At 35.6% G+C, this 17,237-nt stretch overlaps 3 protein-coding genes and 1 long non-coding RNA gene across 4 annotated transcripts; 2 read left to right on the top strand and 2 right to left on the bottom strand.

Annotated features, from left to right (window-relative positions):
* Positions 1-4: 4 nt before the first annotated feature.
* Positions 5-17,137, bottom strand: LOC123872974. Its single transcript, XR_006797576.1, has 2 exons — positions 16,161-17,137; positions 5-1,535 (listed from the first exon to the last, which is right to left on the bottom strand). It is a non-coding gene; the product is annotated as an uncharacterized LOC123872974 (long non-coding RNA).
* On the bottom strand, positions 3,357-6,475 carry LOC123872968 (beta-1,4-galactosyltransferase 1-like). Its single transcript, XM_045917593.1, has 4 exons — positions 5,992-6,475; positions 5,315-5,587; positions 4,521-4,736; positions 3,357-3,793 (listed from the first exon to the last, which is right to left on the bottom strand). The coding sequence occupies exons 1-4, from the start codon at positions 6,324-6,326 to the stop codon at positions 3,664-3,666; spliced, it is 954 nt and encodes a 317-aa protein (XP_045773549.1). The 5' UTR covers positions 6,327-6,475; the 3' UTR covers positions 3,357-3,663.
* LOC123872959 (putative uncharacterized protein DDB_G0285869) lies at positions 6,779-12,464 on the top strand. The gene is made up of 6 exons (XM_045917582.1): positions 6,779-7,655; positions 8,409-8,497; positions 8,972-9,204; positions 10,200-10,416; positions 10,782-10,930; positions 11,442-12,464. The coding sequence occupies exons 1-6, from the start codon at positions 6,923-6,925 to the stop codon at positions 11,659-11,661; spliced, it is 1,641 nt and encodes a 546-aa protein (XP_045773538.1). The 5' UTR covers positions 6,779-6,922; the 3' UTR covers positions 11,662-12,464.
* On the top strand, positions 13,096-16,164 carry LOC123872960 (ankyrin repeat and SOCS box protein 3-like). Its single transcript, XM_045917583.1, has 3 exons — positions 13,096-14,501; positions 15,183-15,401; positions 15,856-16,164. The coding sequence occupies exons 1-3, from the start codon at positions 13,344-13,346 to the stop codon at positions 16,072-16,074; spliced, it is 1,596 nt and encodes a 531-aa protein (XP_045773539.1). The 5' UTR covers positions 13,096-13,343; the 3' UTR covers positions 16,075-16,164.
* Positions 17,138-17,237: the final 100 nt, after the last annotated feature.

Raw genomic sequence — 17,237 nt, 5'->3', positions numbered from 1 at the left:
AATGAACATTATGTAACTTTATTAAAGTCTAATACCTAAAACTATTAGTTAATTAACAATATTAATCTCTATTAGGATCACAATTCCCTGCATGATATTGAGCCAAAACTATTTTTTTTAATTGTAAATAAATTCCATGCATTTTTTTAGAATACCTACTAGCACTCAATGGACGCAATTCCTCCCTACCTACTTAGAATTTCATTGTAAATTACGTTGATTAAAAAAGATACATTAGGCAGTGCCTTATTGCGTATATGAACATAATATCTGCTATCTGTGAATTTATGGATAGAGCACTTCTAATAACTACTTGAAGCAAATACCTACTTATCGCTATCCTCCTGCATCGAAAAGTTATCAGTTCATTGAGAAACTTATGGATACTCCATTATCCACATATTTTAACATTTTACTTCGCAATATTTTCAGCTGAAAACTGAATGCAGTCTCGTCGATATTTTGTTTTCATTATACTAATTTCAAATCCATGTCTGCTGAGTTTAAAGCTGAGTTTAAGTTGTTATCATTTTAACAAAGACAGTTTGCCTTTGGCTCCACTGCAGTCGGTAGGTGTGCATACGCCTTTAGTCTATAATTTGCTACTTTAGGTACTAGTTAAATTAGGTTACTTATTATTTACTAGGATATGCTGTCATTATTGACAAAATTTCTTATTACCTACTAAATCTCATAAAGTCAACCTTCATATATATTACCTACCTAATCTAAGAAATTAAAAGTTAATTACGTAGATATTATTATAAAATTAAGGCATTTAGTAAATAATTATGCTATCCAGGTAAAAGTTTTAGTCCAATATCTCACTAGGACACTATATATACTATGGTGGCGCCACCGGTCGCGCCACCGCAGTCTTAAGCTATGAAATTAGAAACACCAGAGTGTACACCAGGATCGTCAGATTAAAAATTGCCGTCGAAGAGTTAACTCCGCTATAATATATACAACGTACGGCGTGCTGGTATCGCAACTGGTGGTCGAGTGAGTGAGACGGCAAATTGCTCTATACCTCTTAGTGGTTGCGCCACCCCCGACTATTCCGACCCCAGCCACGTTGTGGTTGCGCAACTAAACGGTCACCAGGTGACCTGCATAGATCTGTATACATTTTGTTGTTAAGAGTGTGTGGTTGCGCCGCCACTGGTGTCCTAGTAAGATAGTAGCCTTATCATATCGTGAAAAGTACTTAGGTACAATCAGCAACTAAATTAGGTTTGCACCCGCCCATAGTCCCTTGTACTGGCGGGTACAACCTAGCTTTGTTGCTGACTGTACATAAACTTTGTATCACAACAGAAAGAAAAAATGCATTTAAATTAACAATTATAAATTATATAGCAATTAGTAAAAAACAGTATACAAATATTATATAACTTAAACTGTCAGATTAACAATTAAAAATTTATTTTTGGACGGTCTACAATCTACATCATTGATATTATAATATAGATTGATGCACACATGTTATTATTTATTATAATTATCACAAAAACAGTTAAGTACATAACATACTAATTAATACATACTGACCTATGTAAGTTTTATTTGGAAGATTTAATTCTCACTATTACTATTTAAGCTACTTTACTCTTGGAGTATGCACTCAATCATGCGATCAGAGTTCATGAAAATACGGATATTAAAAACTCAGATATTGCTTGCGCACCAATCCGATCTCTGATCCAAATCCAAGCTATACAGTGAACATCTTTGGCCTAGCTAGGTCATACGTGTCCGATTTAAATCCGAGGCACATCCGTTATAATATTCTCACGAATAACGGAGAGAACTCTGATGAAGGAAGTGCGTAAGCTACCATACAAATAATTCTATGAATACTTCGGAACGTATTTTCACGTATTCGGATCGGATGCAGTGCGTAATCTTAGTTAGATATCTATTAAGTTTTGTAAGACTAAGATAAAGCCTTCTTCAACAGCCATGAGTAGATACCGATATAAAATTTACTCACAATACCTAAGTAATTTTTAAAATATTAAACTCCAGAATATCAACGATTTTTGATCATTAAAATTGTAAATAACATATCGGTTTGTGGTTTTAGTGTCTCCAGTAAAAAAGCATAAAATAAAACTCAACATCGACACTTTCAAGGAAAGGAATTTGATTTCATTCAAAAGAAGTTATGATTCCAACGGCGAAATAAATACGAATGAAGTTTTTTTTTTTAAAGAATATTAGCCATGCTAATACTCCCCTTTCGCCTCCGTGGTAAATTATTTGACGATTCAAAAGCACTTGTGAAAGTTTATTTGAATAAAAATCTATTCTATTCTATTCTATACTCTATTCAATTAAGCGTAAAGCTTGTGCCAGGAGTGGGTACGACAATAGTGCATCGGATGGAGTTTGAATCGCCGACCTTTCGGAATTCATTTCGCTCCTCAACCGTTAAGGCTCTGAAAGTTGTTTTTGTCTCATGAAAAGTGTCGAATTTGAGTGTTTACCTTTTTTATTGCAGGCACTAATTTATGGCCGCGTTACGTATTGCGCATGCATTGAGCAGCTGCTCAACGGACAATAAATAGTTACGATCATCGATTTCGATTCGTCATTTGATGACAAAAAGTCGAAACATTTTAACGCCAAAGCTAAACAACTATCCACAAGTGACGGGTAGGTAAATGAATAAATCTTATCTTGGTTTATCCGGGTTTACTTACCTTTACATTACCCAGAATCTTTGGATAGAGTCGGAATAATTACTAAGTTTGATTTAGGCCCAGTTTCCACGTAAGGGCTGTCGCACATATGGCGAAGCGCAGCGCAGAGCATGTCCGCGAAGTTTTCTGATCGCGTGACACATTACGCGAATTTCTACCAGAGAATGCGCGAGTATCCGCACGGATGCACAATTGATTTTAGATATTATTTCAATGAGAACAATGTCGATAATACTATGACTGTGAAAAATGCTCTGCGCTGCGCTCCACCATATGTGCGCGGGCCCTAAGCAGAGAGGAGAGGAGATGTGTCTAGTGGACCGATCAGAATTTCGATGTGAAAAAAATATTCTCATCTTTTAAAAGTCCGATTGGTCGACTGTACACATCTCTCCACTCTACTTAGCGGGCCTTACGCGTTCACCCGTTTGCACATAAGTTTCGTTATTTTTATCATTACGTTTAAAAATTTACATAACGTTAACATCGATACCCAATATTATAAATGCGAAAGTGTGTCTGTCTGTCTGCTAGCTTTTCACTGCTCGCGAAATTCAAGAAATTAGTCAGAGTATCGACTAATTTGTGAGAAACTCACGTCAAACTCATTATTTTGACTAATTTCTTAAACTGAACACTTTCAAGTAAAGATTTTTTAATATGGTTGTAGAGATAATACTGCCATTGGCCATACTATATATCTAATATCAATATATTAGAATGCCATAAGCCTACTTTGTCGTATTAATTTACAAATTGCGAAAAACCAAATTAAATTTGAATTTCGCGGCAGACCCGTGTGGTGCACCTTAAGATACTCGCGAACCCTACAAAAATTCGCCATGGACGAGTCCCTTGCTCGCAGTGTGTACCAAGTCATTATTGTGGAAGCAGTGAGCTAATAACTATCTAATATTAATCTAGGTATTTAGGCAACTTTGCTTATCACGATATGCTACAAATCGACCATGATATGAGTGAACAGCGGGTGTAGGACAGTAGCAACTTGTGTATACTTCAGAGAATTAAGACCATCGCTCGACATCCTTTCCTTTGCATTTTGCAATAACTCATTTGTTTTCTGGCTAAAAATAAATGTTAAAATATTTTAGTAATAGGTTAGAGGATTATGATAGGGTAAATATGCTAGTGGGGCAAGACCTCTCCCTGCCAGCCGTGGTCAAAGTCATGGCAGGCAGCCATGGGTCTTGAAAAGCGGTAGAGTCCATCTGCGAGGAGGTAATGTCGCAGAAGGAGTCGGCGGAGCGCATGAGAGATGATTTGAGCTCTCATGCCATCTGTCGGGCGTAGGTCTACTCTCTTCAGAAGGGCTTTCGGGTGATAGACACAGGGATTCTATCATCCAAAAAGAAACCAGTCCTCGAGTTGGAAGGCGCGTGTTCGTGGCGCGTCTCAGACAATGTGTAGGGAATATGTTGGTCCATTGGGGAGTGACCTCAGCAGGCACTGCGCGCCGCACAGGCTGAGTGAAATGCACCCAAACCACTGCATCTTTTTTCACCTCAGCTCTACTTGGGACTTAGTGCTTAACTGTTAATCTTGTAGACCTGAGAGTAGTCATAATAATAGTTATATTGGTAACTAGACGATGCCCGCGTCTTAGCCCGCGTGGATTTCAGTTTTTTTTAATCCTGTAGGAACAGTAGCCTATGTGCTTCCCCGGGATGTATCCCAAGTCTGTACCAAATTTCATTAAAATCGGTTCAGCAGTTGGGCCGTGAAAACGTAGCAGACAGACAGACATACTTTCGCATTTATAATATTAGTATGGATAATTTATAAAATCCTTACCCTTTTCGCTGACTTGTATGTGAAGCCATGTGATATTGACTAGTGGAGGGTTCAAATCGAGTAATATCTATATTGTGAGCTTGAAGACGTGTGTACAAGTCATCGTCTTCCCCGCCCCAACCAAAATACTGATTGCTCATTCCGTTTATTGTTTTAAATTGCTTCGAAGATATGGATATAGCACCACCAAATAGATTGAGATATGGTAATACGAATCTGAAATTTTCATAAAACCTACCATTAGATAACTCATTAGGCACATCACACACCTGCAGTATGGAGTGTAGTTAAGGTGCAGTGATTTATTTGATAAAACAACTTATTCTTAGCTTTATTTACTTAGATATAACTACTGTTGGTACCTGAAATGGTACAATGATAACAAAACCTGAAGGACTGAAAAGAGCTTGATTCATTACGGCTATTCCAAAGTGAATAAAAGTGAATATAAGGTTTCGCATACAAAGGGTTTCGTACCATCATACAAGAAATAACAAATTTTAATATGTTTTTTTAGATTCAACCACCAAATTCATACTTTCGGATTTTTCCCTTTATCTGCAGGAAGTACTCTATCAATATTGAATCAGTTGACAGCTTTTGATAGACATGACAGACAGACAGACCACAAGGTGATCCTAATGTTCCTTTTTCCTTTTGAGGTACCGAACCCTAAAAAACATGAAGGAGGTTGAAAGGAGCTTTATTTTCTGTGACTGCTCCAAAGCAAATATAGCTGGTGAAAGAGACACTCTCAGCTTAACTAAGTTAAAGTATCTGCAAACAATTCATACCTAAATTTATTAATGCTACATGACATGTGTCGTGGTAGTTCAGTGCACGCATAAATATTTTCCAGCTTCATTGGCAGCAAGTCAACGTCATGAAGAACCAAACAAGGATACCCTGCTCGCATCGCAGCAGTAGCTCCTATATTCATCAGCTTGGCTCTATTGAATGGACGGGAGTCAACTTGTTCAACCACATAAATCCTGTAGTGGATGAGCTGTCGTCGTAAAAACATGTGCATGTACACAAGAAAGCCACGCAACTGCTCAGCTCTATCTCTGTTAACAAATTGTGTAGTTAAAGTAAATGAGTATAATAATAATATGGACGTACAATTAATGAGGAATTAGTAAATACGAATTACCAACCCTTTCTCTTAAGGTTGTCTGTATGTAATAAAACCGCTTTTTCAGTTTATGTTGGTATCTTCTGTGTATATGCAATAAAAGGTAATATATCCATCGAAAAAAGCCTGATGGATCAGCTAATTTTATATATAATTGTGAATGTTCACTGTAGAAATCATAGGTTTAAATCCTATTTATACCAAAATTAAATATACAACTTGTAACCATATATAAGTCTATGCTTGTAACATACTTTTCAGTAAAGTGAAGTTCAAGAATACTGCAGATCCCTTTTGAAAAGATTAACACAGTTTAAAAACCAAGTGTCTTCTTACCTGTAAGGCACGATAATAGCTGTACTGAACTTAGGCCTGCACTCAACAGGCGCATATTCTCCACCCTCTCTTATCCTATGATTCTCTACAAGATCCCCATCAGCAATACTAAGAGGTAACGTGATTTCGTCGTTTACAACATCGTAATAATCACATTCAGCTAAAGCAGTACTTGAGAAGTTATTCGCTATTTCTTGTCGTAAACTATTTAAAATATTTTCCTTCGCGATATAACTGTAACTTCGTCTTGCATTCCTATCAGGGTGCAGCAGTATAATCAATATTACTACGAACACGACGCAGTATAGAATTCTTTTCCTGAGTGCATAATGCATGACACAAATGTACTAACGATACTCAGTATTTCATGAGGGGTTTCGACTAAACACAACACAATTTCATTTTCAATTATCAAGCATTTGTCTATATAATATTTTGATGAAGCCGGAAAATCGAGATCACATCACAAAATTTTGAATTTTGAATTTAGATGGCAGATGGCAGACGACGACAGTTGACTTTGACGTTTGATGATTTTTTTTGCAAGCTTTACGGCTCTGGAATCTAGCTATTGATTCTAGGAAGGTATGAAAATTATAATGAATAGAATGGAGTTGAGAGATGAGATTTGAAATCTCAAATCTAAAGAACCAATAGAATATTTAAGATGCTATTGATGAAGAAATTCAAAAAAGTACCTATAGTTATGTGTGATTATAGTTCAAGGCGGGTAAGGTGACAAATTATTTGTATTAAAAATAGACGGTAGTTGTAAAAAATCTGTTATTTAACGTACTTGATACATACCAAAAAAGTATGTTAACCATAAAAATCAACTGAACTTTTTGCAATATGTATTCCTGGCTTATAAAAACGATTTTAAAGAAGATGAAGTAAAATCTAAGTGATTTTGAGTGAAATATAAATAATTATGACGACCATGGCAACCTGTGATAAAGAAAAAGAAAATCTTGAAGCTGCTGTTTTAGCTCCTACTGTTATCAATGAATCATTTGAAGAAGATAGTCCAAGCCAAGACCAAGTATCTAATAATTCAGTGGAACTTGTCAGGAAATGTACCACTCAAAATCATCACGACACATCTTGGGATCAGAGTCACTATATGAGTGCTAATAATATTTCCAGTGGAGATTTCAAAGATAGTAAACGAAATCTGACTCCACCATTTATGAGTATAATAGCTGATGCAAGTCCTACGGACAGTAGAATTCATATTTGCACCCAGACGGAGCTTATGGTATCAAATCTAGACTTAGTTGACATAAATTTATCGTTGAATAAAGATTTTCAGTTAGAGGATTCTGTGTCTAATGACAATGATACTGAGAGTTCTTCGGCTAGCAAACGGTACAGACGCAATTCCTTTGATGATGTTGCGGAATCAAGACCACGAAAAAAAACGAAGTGTATCGATTCATGTACATCGAGTTGCACTGATGAAACTGACTCTAAGGCCCAAGAATCTTCAAGCAGACTAGGCTCCGAGTCGGACATTTCGTTCAAATCGATCAAAAGTAATTATTCCTATAAGACTCGTAAAGGAAGAAGAAAGTCGGACTCTAACTTGATTCGAGATGTATTGCAACGGTCAAGGAGATTCAACAGCTTTGAAAAGACTAATTACTCAGAAACGAATACGTCAGGTAGGTATTACCTCCAGGCTCCAGCTTAGGTATCCCTATTATTACTTGTTTTCGAATTGATTTCATCACAATTGGTTCACTTTAAGAAAAATCTTTATTTTTTAGCATTTATTGTTTTTTTTTTTAAAGTCAAGTAGGTACCGACTTAACTACCTACTTAAGTAAGTCTTTTCTGTTAAAGTTTTGAATAAAATTGTATTAATTTATTTAAGTAAAGATAGATAACAAGTAGGTATAGTTACTTACCTTTTAAGTACCTACCTATTATAATATTATTCCAACAATTAATGCTAAGAAAATAAGATGCAATATTATTAATGCAACGAAAACATAATTTTATAAAATACTAATTATCATTTGATACAATTTTACTCAAATGGTTTAAGTAAAGTCAATCGAGTCAAACCCAACTTGAAACCAGTCTAAAGATGACAAATTACAGATATAGCGGCGTGACATCATTTTAGCATAGCGTCCTTTATCGCTAACGGCCAAGACGACTAATCAAATCAAATTCGTGCGTCTTTAGTACCTACGGGAACATTAAAAGTTAAAACAAGTATCCAAGTAATCTCCATACACTCTTTACTGTAAAAAATATATACTTACAGTAAAAGTGATTGATGATTTTGCTATGAGTGAAAAGGATAGCAGACGTTTTGATAGACATTGAAGTTGATACCAAATAATATTAGTAGTATAGTTACCTACCTACGATGAGGTTCATCAGTGAAACATGGTTTTTGTTGTCAGGGACTCCAAGAAGGGAGAAATCGCATCGCCGTTCCAATCATACAAAGGTTTGGAGGATTATGGATATTTGCTCTTGGATTGGTAAGAAGGTGAGTTTTGAATAACAAAAACTATAACCCATGAAAAGCTAGCAAACAGATTTTTTTATTCATTATAGCAAGCGCTTGACCACAATCACACCTGATGGGTGTGTGTGAGACTGATACATTTTTAAGGAAATCCATAGGTACCAATTTGGTATGGATTTCCTGAAAGTTTTAGTGCATTTAAAGTTTCTATAATTATGTACAGTAGGTAACTAGTTATGTTTTTAGTAGCAGATGAATTAGCAGCTCGAGCGAAGCAAGCGCGAATTTTTTAATTTTACTTTTGTAAACAATCTCTTTTATCTCGATGCAGCGTATATTGTTAATTTTTCGGGGAAGCCGGACAGAGTGCGTGCTGGTAACTCTTGAGTCTTGACTCAGTTCGAATGGTTATGGATATCCTTTGATATCGCATCCTCATTCCTCTGTAGATGGTAATTTACTAAGAGCTTACTTACAATATTTTTTCCTACTCAGGGTTACCAGTCTATAACAGGATTATATTCGGATGTACTCCAGGAACACACAGGGAATAGGGCAAATGGCGATAGTGATTTTGTAGAAGAAGTGAAACAACTGCAGAGGATGGTGGCAGAAATAGACCAGAGGCATACTAGTATCATAAACAACCTGACTCAGGAGAACGAAACACTTCGGGAGGAGATGAGGAAGATGATGAATAAAATAGCAGAGTTGGACAATAAGCTCAGGTAACATTATTCTCTAGAATCTTGAGTAATAGGTACAAGTACATACAAGGTGTAACCTGAAGGCTAGCAAAAATTTAGGGTTATTATTATACTACCTAAACACAATCCAATGCCAAAAACCTTATCTTGTAGTTTTAGTGATTTAGTATTTTACAAACCCGCAATGTATAGCGTGCAAAACTCGGGTTAATGCCCCACCTACGACGCGGCATTGAGGAGTCAATGCCGCGTCGTAGGTGGGGATAGGTCACTATGAGTAGTGACCTATTTACGTAACGTTCTTTGACCTCTAGCGTTAGTCAAATGTTTATCCATCCATACTAATATTATAAATGCGAAAGTGTGTCTGTATGTCTGTCTGTCTGTCTGCTACCTTTTCACGGCCCAACAGTGTAATCGATTTTGACGAAAGGTACAGGGTTAGCTTATATCCCAGAGACGGACATAGGCTACTTTTTATCCCGGAAAATCAGAGAGTTACCGCGGGATTCCTAAAGACCCACCCACTTAACCAATTTGTATGAAATTTGGTACCGAAGTAGCTTGCGTTCCTGTAATCGAAATAGGAAACTTTTATCCCGGAAAATCAAACAGTTTCCACGGGATCTATAAAAATCTAAATCCACGCGGACGAAGTCGCGGGCATCCTCTAGTTTTCAATATATTGAAGAACTTTTAAAAATACAGATTTTTTTTTTAAATCCATTTTTTTTTGTGGTACCTATAATAATAAAAGCCAAATAATAAGTGCGCCTGCGGGTGTAGCGACACTATGTTGGTGTACAAACTTTACACACTACAGTGCGTTGTCGCCGTTCTTTTAGAAATTCTCTTATTAGAACTTGGTAGCCACACTGCAGTGTGTCTTGATCTATTGCATGCGCCACAAGTTTGTCGATTTAAATCTTAAATAAAGTAGGTAATAGCTACAATGATTGTTATTTTATACTTTTTAAAACGTGATAGTTATTTTAAATTTTTTTTGTTCTGTATAGTAGTCAGACACTATCACGTCCGCCGTGCGCGCCGCCACCTCCTCCTCCACCTCCGCCTCCGCCCCCGCCCCCGCCCCCGCCGCTTCAGATAGAGAAGAAACCACTCGTGCGTGCACACACGATACCTAGATGCGGCTCAGCTCCACCCAGCATCACAGGGCCGCGGCTCACCATCACGCCTCAGGATATAGCTAACGTGAAGCTAAGAAAAACCAGGGTATGGACTGTAGTCTATTTTTTAATCCCACAGACAGATTAAAAATAATGATACCAGCTTAATAAAAATAGTGTTGTCCTCATGGTTTCGGTTTAGGTTAAAATCGTTAATAAAATAACATTTAGTACAAAACGTGTAAAATAAACATACGAAATATGTAATTACGAGATCAAAAAGTAGCATTAATCATATATTATTTGAAAGACATAAAGAATAATTAGTAACAAAAAATACAAAATCAATTCATCATTTTCGTCAGAGTAACAAGGACGTTACTCCCTTTCGAAAGAAGATCTGAGTTACTCTCAACTCACGTCTATAGAAGTTTTACTTCAAAAATATAATTACCTTGATTATATTTCTAGGACAACCCTGTAAGGCCTAAACCAACGCCAAAAGAAGCCCATCAGCCGCTTGTAACACAGGATATGTTGGAAGCGACAAGAGCTAAACTCGGCCGCAACCGCCCAGTGGCCGCCTCCACGCCTAAACAACTTCTTTCGGAATTTGAAAAGTAAGTCATCAGCTATCTTACACCAGTGCCACCAGGTTATTTGTTATATTATATATTATAGGTATCTGTTAGGTGATAACGTCGCTAAAGGAGAATTTTGTATTGCTATTTTTAAGAAATCCACCAAGAGAAAATGGAATCAAAATTCTTTCAACTTATCGAAGATTAATAATAATTAAGGCTTATTGCAATTATTTGCAATATTAGGTGATATCCGCGAATTCATCCGCGTGAGTTTTGAAATGGCGGTTTCGGTTTTCGGATTTCGGTTTTCTTTAATCCCGTAGGAACTCTTTGATTTTCCGGGATAAAAAGTAGCCTATATCCTTCCCCGGCATGTATCCCAAGTCTGTACCTTTCATTAAAATCGGTTCAGTGGTTGGGCCGTGAAAACGTAGCAGATAGACCGACAGACAGACTGACACACTTTCACATTTATAATATTAGTATGGATATGAATTACTTATGTATGTTTACATTATTGTTTATCGGTATATTTTATATCACGCAGGTGCCTATTGCAGGAGTCGCCCATGACGTCACTTTACCGACGGCGAATCACGCGCGGCACGTTTAGAAGTGGGGAAGAGTTACGCGTTCGACCATATCCTGCTTCTCGTTGTACACGGTCCCCACTCTCCCCTCGTTCTCCACGTTCTAGCTCCTTGCCCCGAAACCCCGCTTCCCCACTCAAGTTCCCATTATTTAGCCCCAGTATACCTAATAAATAGCTGACTCTATTTTCTATATCTCGATAACGATGATAGTTTACGAATATCGTAATACCTACTGTAAAGTCAGAATAAAATTGACCTAAAGAGGTTTATTTTTAAATTGTTTATTTAATATAATAATACTTATCGTTTTTTGTTTAACAATATTTCCACTTGTGACGCTATTTGGCTGTCGGTAGTTGTTTGTAAACTTTTTAAACAAACACTAACCTTAGAACACAGGAGCTTAGGCCCAAGTGGTCCAGACTGCAGTGTTTCTGTGTTTAAAATTTACTAACGTTATCAAAGGGCAGTATTTAAAACAAATATAAGTAATTCTATTTGTCTAAATGGATTGTATTGCTATCCTTTTCATAATGCTTACGAAAAAGGATAGCATTTGTTAGTATAGCGCTGGCAATTTAGTTTAGTTTGGTGATTGTGTACAGAATTAGCCATATTGTTGTAACAATAAAAAATCATTAGATATTTTCCTTTGCAGAATAAATGAAGGCGTTAATATTATTACTTGAATATGGCAGAAAAAGAAATGCAATTGTACATAGTTAATACATAATCTGCAATCTGCAAGTAGACTTTGTTACACTTTGTTATTGTAATTTACTATGTTTATTACAGCTGGGAGTAACTACCTACCTACCTACTGATTTTATTAATATACTTAATATTATTTTTTACGACTTTTTGCATTTACGGATGTCCACAAAATAACTTTTACGCTACTTATGTAAATAGTTTTTAAAAATGTTTGTTATTTATTGAGCTTAATGATTAAATACTATTTATAAATGAAGTGGTAATAACTATGTATTTATTATTTTTAGAAATTTAGGTGCCTATTCCTTAAGTTATTAAAAAATTTGCAATACAAAAGAAAAGATAAAAAGTTTGTAGATGTTTGTAGGGGTCTACACCCGAGGTGTCATCGGGACCCCGGGACTCTATTACTAAACCTACGCTCCCTGTGCCTGGCCGTTGGGATTCCGGAATTTCTGATGGTGAACTTGGATGGTGAATTGATATTTTAGGCTTTAGGTATCAAACAACAGCTTCATGATTACCACAGATCACTATTATACTAGTTAGTCATGATCACACTGCAAGTCCGAACTCCACAAACCTGATATTGTAGGGTTACTGAGTTCCTAAGCCGTGTGGATTTGCTGGTGAATTGATATTTTAGGCACCTTGTTAAAGTTTATCCAACGATCGAAAATCCAGCTCTTGGATTGATTTTTAACTTTATTTTCATTGAACCGTCAACTCACAATGTTTGATTGTTTTCAATGTTACCCGTCATGACGATTTAAAATAATAGTTGTACTCAGTACTGTAGGTATGGTAGGTACTCCTTGTAAGTGCGCTATTTCGACCACAGACCAATGACCACAGACCACCAATGACATACTCGATTCTCTTGACCTGCGGCTATTATTTTTATTTTTAACGAAATATTATGAATTTTTGACTAAAAATCTATTTTATTGAGAAAAATGAAAATAATTGCGTTGTATTTGGAAGCATAGAGTTTGGGAGAGCAAAACCTTTTATATTAATAGTGCTTTTTGAACGAATTACACAAACCGGTGAATTTGTATTTTTTTTGTGTACAACAGCTTTGCAATATTACATAGGTACTAGGATATTTTAGAAACTCAGGGTTTAGGTCTGGTTTAGGTATGGATTTTAGTTCTCTAAACCCCAATTCATCGAACCCGTTGAATCTCGCCGCAAGGAACAATGATGTTAAGAATGTCGAAAAACTGCTCCAAAAAATTAATCCTAACTGTGTTGATAACAGAGGATGGACGTGTCTTCACGAGGCCGCCGCTAAAGACAGCTATGAGAGCCTTTTACTCATTTTGAAACATAAGGATATTAGGCCTTTGGCTGAAACACACGAAGGGCACACAGCCCTGTACCTGGCGTGTCGATATAAAAGCTCCTTAAAAACAATTCAAGCATTACTAGACAGTGTACCTGACATAGCGAACTATGGAAGCACAGAGAATGTGACGCCCCTACATGTTGCAAGTGCTCAAGGTAGACTTGAAGTGATTCAGCTACTGATTGAATATGGAGCAATGTGTAATGTGCAAGATTTTGATGGTGACACCCCTTTACATGATGCAGCTCTCAGTACTCAGTATGAGGCAGTTGACTTGCTACTGCATGTTGGAGCTGATCCTGAAATAAGAAACGAGGCAGACTATACACCCTTCCATTTAGCATGTTACAAAGGATGCTATCAAACAGTAAAGAAGATTTACCCTTTTATCATTGATGTCAATCAGGTTACTGTGAATGGTGATAGCCCATTGATATTAGCTACACAAGGGTGTAGTGAGAGTATTGTGAAATTCTTACTTGAAAATGGTGCAGATCCACATTTAAAGAATAAACATGGAGATTTAGCACTAGCCATGGCGTTAAACATGGGACATAGTCCAAATTTTAAAATTCTACTTTCAGTCACTAGTCCCAGTATAATAAACCAAAATATAATTTTATATGCATGCAAGCCTCACTTCTTCAAAATGGAAATACTCGAAAGTCTCTTGACCTATGATTTCGGTCCAGAATTCTTTGACTTCTTTGAACAATTCCATGTAACTCTAGAGCAACTTGGTGAATACAAGCCACTTTACCTCACTAATGCACCAATCAATTCATATTTAAATATATCCGATTATGTATACAACAGGTTTCGCGAGAAGTTCAGAGAGTTTTTCTATCTATTCCTAATGAGAGGTCTATCGGTAGATGCTGTTGATGTGATTGAATGCCCACCTTTGGTGTACATCCATTACTGTATGCATGCTTACTGCTTTGAAGATGTGAGTAAAATAAAATTTCTATACCATCTTACATGAACCAAATAGCTGATATCCACGACTTTGTATGTGTGGATTTAGGTTTATAAAAATCTTGTGGGAACTCTTCGATTTTCCAAGATTAAAAGTGACCTATGTCATTCTCCAAGTCTTTAACTACATGCAAAAAATAACGTCAATCCGTTGCGACGTGATTAAAGGACAAACTAACAAACAAACTCACTTTCGCATTTATGATATGGGTAGGTGACTAATGATGTCTTCACTTTTTGTTTTTTTTTTTTTTTTTTTTAAATAAAAGAATATTAGCCATGTTAAATGACTAATATTGCCCTTTCCTCTTCAACTAAGTGTCAGGCTTGTGCTAGGAGTAGGTACGACAATAGTGCAACGGGCAGGGTTTGAAACGTCAACCTTACGGTTTTTCAGTCCACTCCTTTACCGGTTGAGCTATTGAGGATCAAATTTATTTGGTAAGACTTTCTCTCTCTTTCGATTTCTACAAATAATACATTGAAGCTGGCTTTGGAGAATGAATTGCTGCATTTTAAAAAGAATAACCAATGTTTTCTTTGTCAGTGTTTTTGCAGTAAAATCTATGCTCTCAGCTGGTGGTATAGTCACTACTTTCAGCCAGACATTTCATAGTACCTAGATTTGAAACGTAAATTATTGATTTTGCAGGTATTCAAAATCCTCAGAGAGCATGGTTGCAATGTAGACTACAGCAGTATGATGACATGCTTCAACAAAAGTCAGTACATACCAGATGCATTTCTTGCATCCCTCACATCAGACCCTTACACACTGACAGTGTTGATACCACACAGTCTGTACTGTGATCCTGAATACTTGTTGAAGTTTGCTTGTGTGAACGGGCTCTTAGGAAGAATATCACCGAATGTGAGTTGGGTATTCATTATTTACTCTAACTAATTTGTTTAAAATCACACGACTATCTTCTAGAATTATAATGGAAATACACTATACTCTTTCAACAAAGAGAAGTTACTATAGGGCTCTCTCTATTACAGAATCCTATACTAATAACAAAGACAAAAAATCAGTGGGTGTTAACCATTTTGAGTGACCAACCAATCACAAACAAACCTATTAGACCCTATGTTTTAAAAAAAAACATTCAAAATTCAATTAAAAAAAAAAACAAAAGAAACTTGAAAGCAGTACCTATATGTGTATAATTAAATTCTAGACTATGAATATATATTTTTCAGTCTTCTCGGAAGAGTAGCCTTCTTTCTTTTAAAAATTCAGTGGTGCAGCCTGTTCTTCTTTTATTACTTCAAAGTCTAAACATCTTTATTGTCTCAAAGTAAATAGTATTTTTGATTTTCAGGTACAAGACGAATTATTGTTAATGATTGACGATGATGAAGATCTGACACCTGAATTATTACCTTACACTGTGTTATCTTTAAAGCACCTGTGTCGACAAACGATTAGGTCTTTAATAAGAAATTCTAGAGAAAGTTGGATAACAACAAATCAATTCTTTTATATTCTCAACCAAATAAATATACCTCAGTTGTTAAAAGACTACTTACGTTTTGCTTAGGAAATGTTTTTAGTTACGTTGTCATTGTTTTAAGGTTTGCTTGCATGAGGGCACTTATACCAATTTAATTAACAAAAAAAAAACACTTTTTGAAAGTGCAAATGCATAATATAGTCGTGAAAATTCACAACTAAGTATATTATGCATTTTCTAAAAAGTGACAGCATTACAAAATTTAAGTACATAATTTAACTGCTCCCCTTCTGCAAGTGCTCTTAATCATTAAAAGATTGTTTATAATGTAAATGTTATTGCCAATCTGTACAATCTGGTATTGTAAAAAATTGTATCAAGGCATTCTATTGCATTTGATACCTTTATATAAAGGTATGAATAATAATAAAATAAATAATAAAAATTTCCTAAACAGCAATCACGTTAAAGGGATGAAAAATGTCTCCAGGTATAAATGTGTGATTTTGTAGAAATTAAATTTCTATTTTTCTTAATAGATGTGTACCTAAGGTAAAAAAAGTACCATATTAAATAGACAAAAGCACAATATAAATAGAATAAAAAAATTCAAAGATAGTAATATCTGATTATATTTTAAGGTTTGTGATATTAAATAGGATAGGTTAAAAAAGGTTAAATTAATTACAAATTCGAAAAGCGCTTTGTTTATATGTATTTATATTTTTCTTACCATATACCTACTATAGGTACCTAGGTATAATTTTGTTTCGTAAAGCTTGAACCATTAATATTATTTTATCTAGCAAAGATCCTATCAGAATAGCAAAAAAAATATGTATAAAATGCATGCCTACTTGAATGGAGCTGAGGTGATTTTATTTGTTAACTAGGTACTCAAACTTAGCTGTTTCGTTTTTATTATTATACCAGTTTCAAGCGTTTAATGTCGAAGTAATTAAAGCTGGTAACTATTTAAATATACACCACACCTCTGTTCCACCTAACCCGTTTGATTCCAGAATGGCGTCGGCTACTGTTACAAAATGACGTGCATACTAGTAATGTTGACATAAAAGATTGTAATATTTTATTACTAATGGATGTTTAGTAAATAATAATATTATAAAAAACAAATTAACAATAATACATTGATGGTCGTTTCATACAATCGTAGTTCCAATTTCATTTGAATATTAAACAACCAAAGTCCATGAAATTTTGCAGACATATTCTAGAAACTAATATCT

The sequence above is a fragment of the Maniola jurtina genome, chromosome 16, assembly GCF_905333055.1.
Source record: "Maniola jurtina chromosome 16, ilManJurt1.1, whole genome shotgun sequence".
In the NCBI taxonomy this organism is placed as follows: Eukaryota; Metazoa; Arthropoda; class Insecta; order Lepidoptera; family Nymphalidae; genus Maniola; species Maniola jurtina.
The sequence above is the reverse complement of the archived record's forward strand: the minus strand, read 5'-3'. Positions and strand labels throughout refer to the sequence as shown.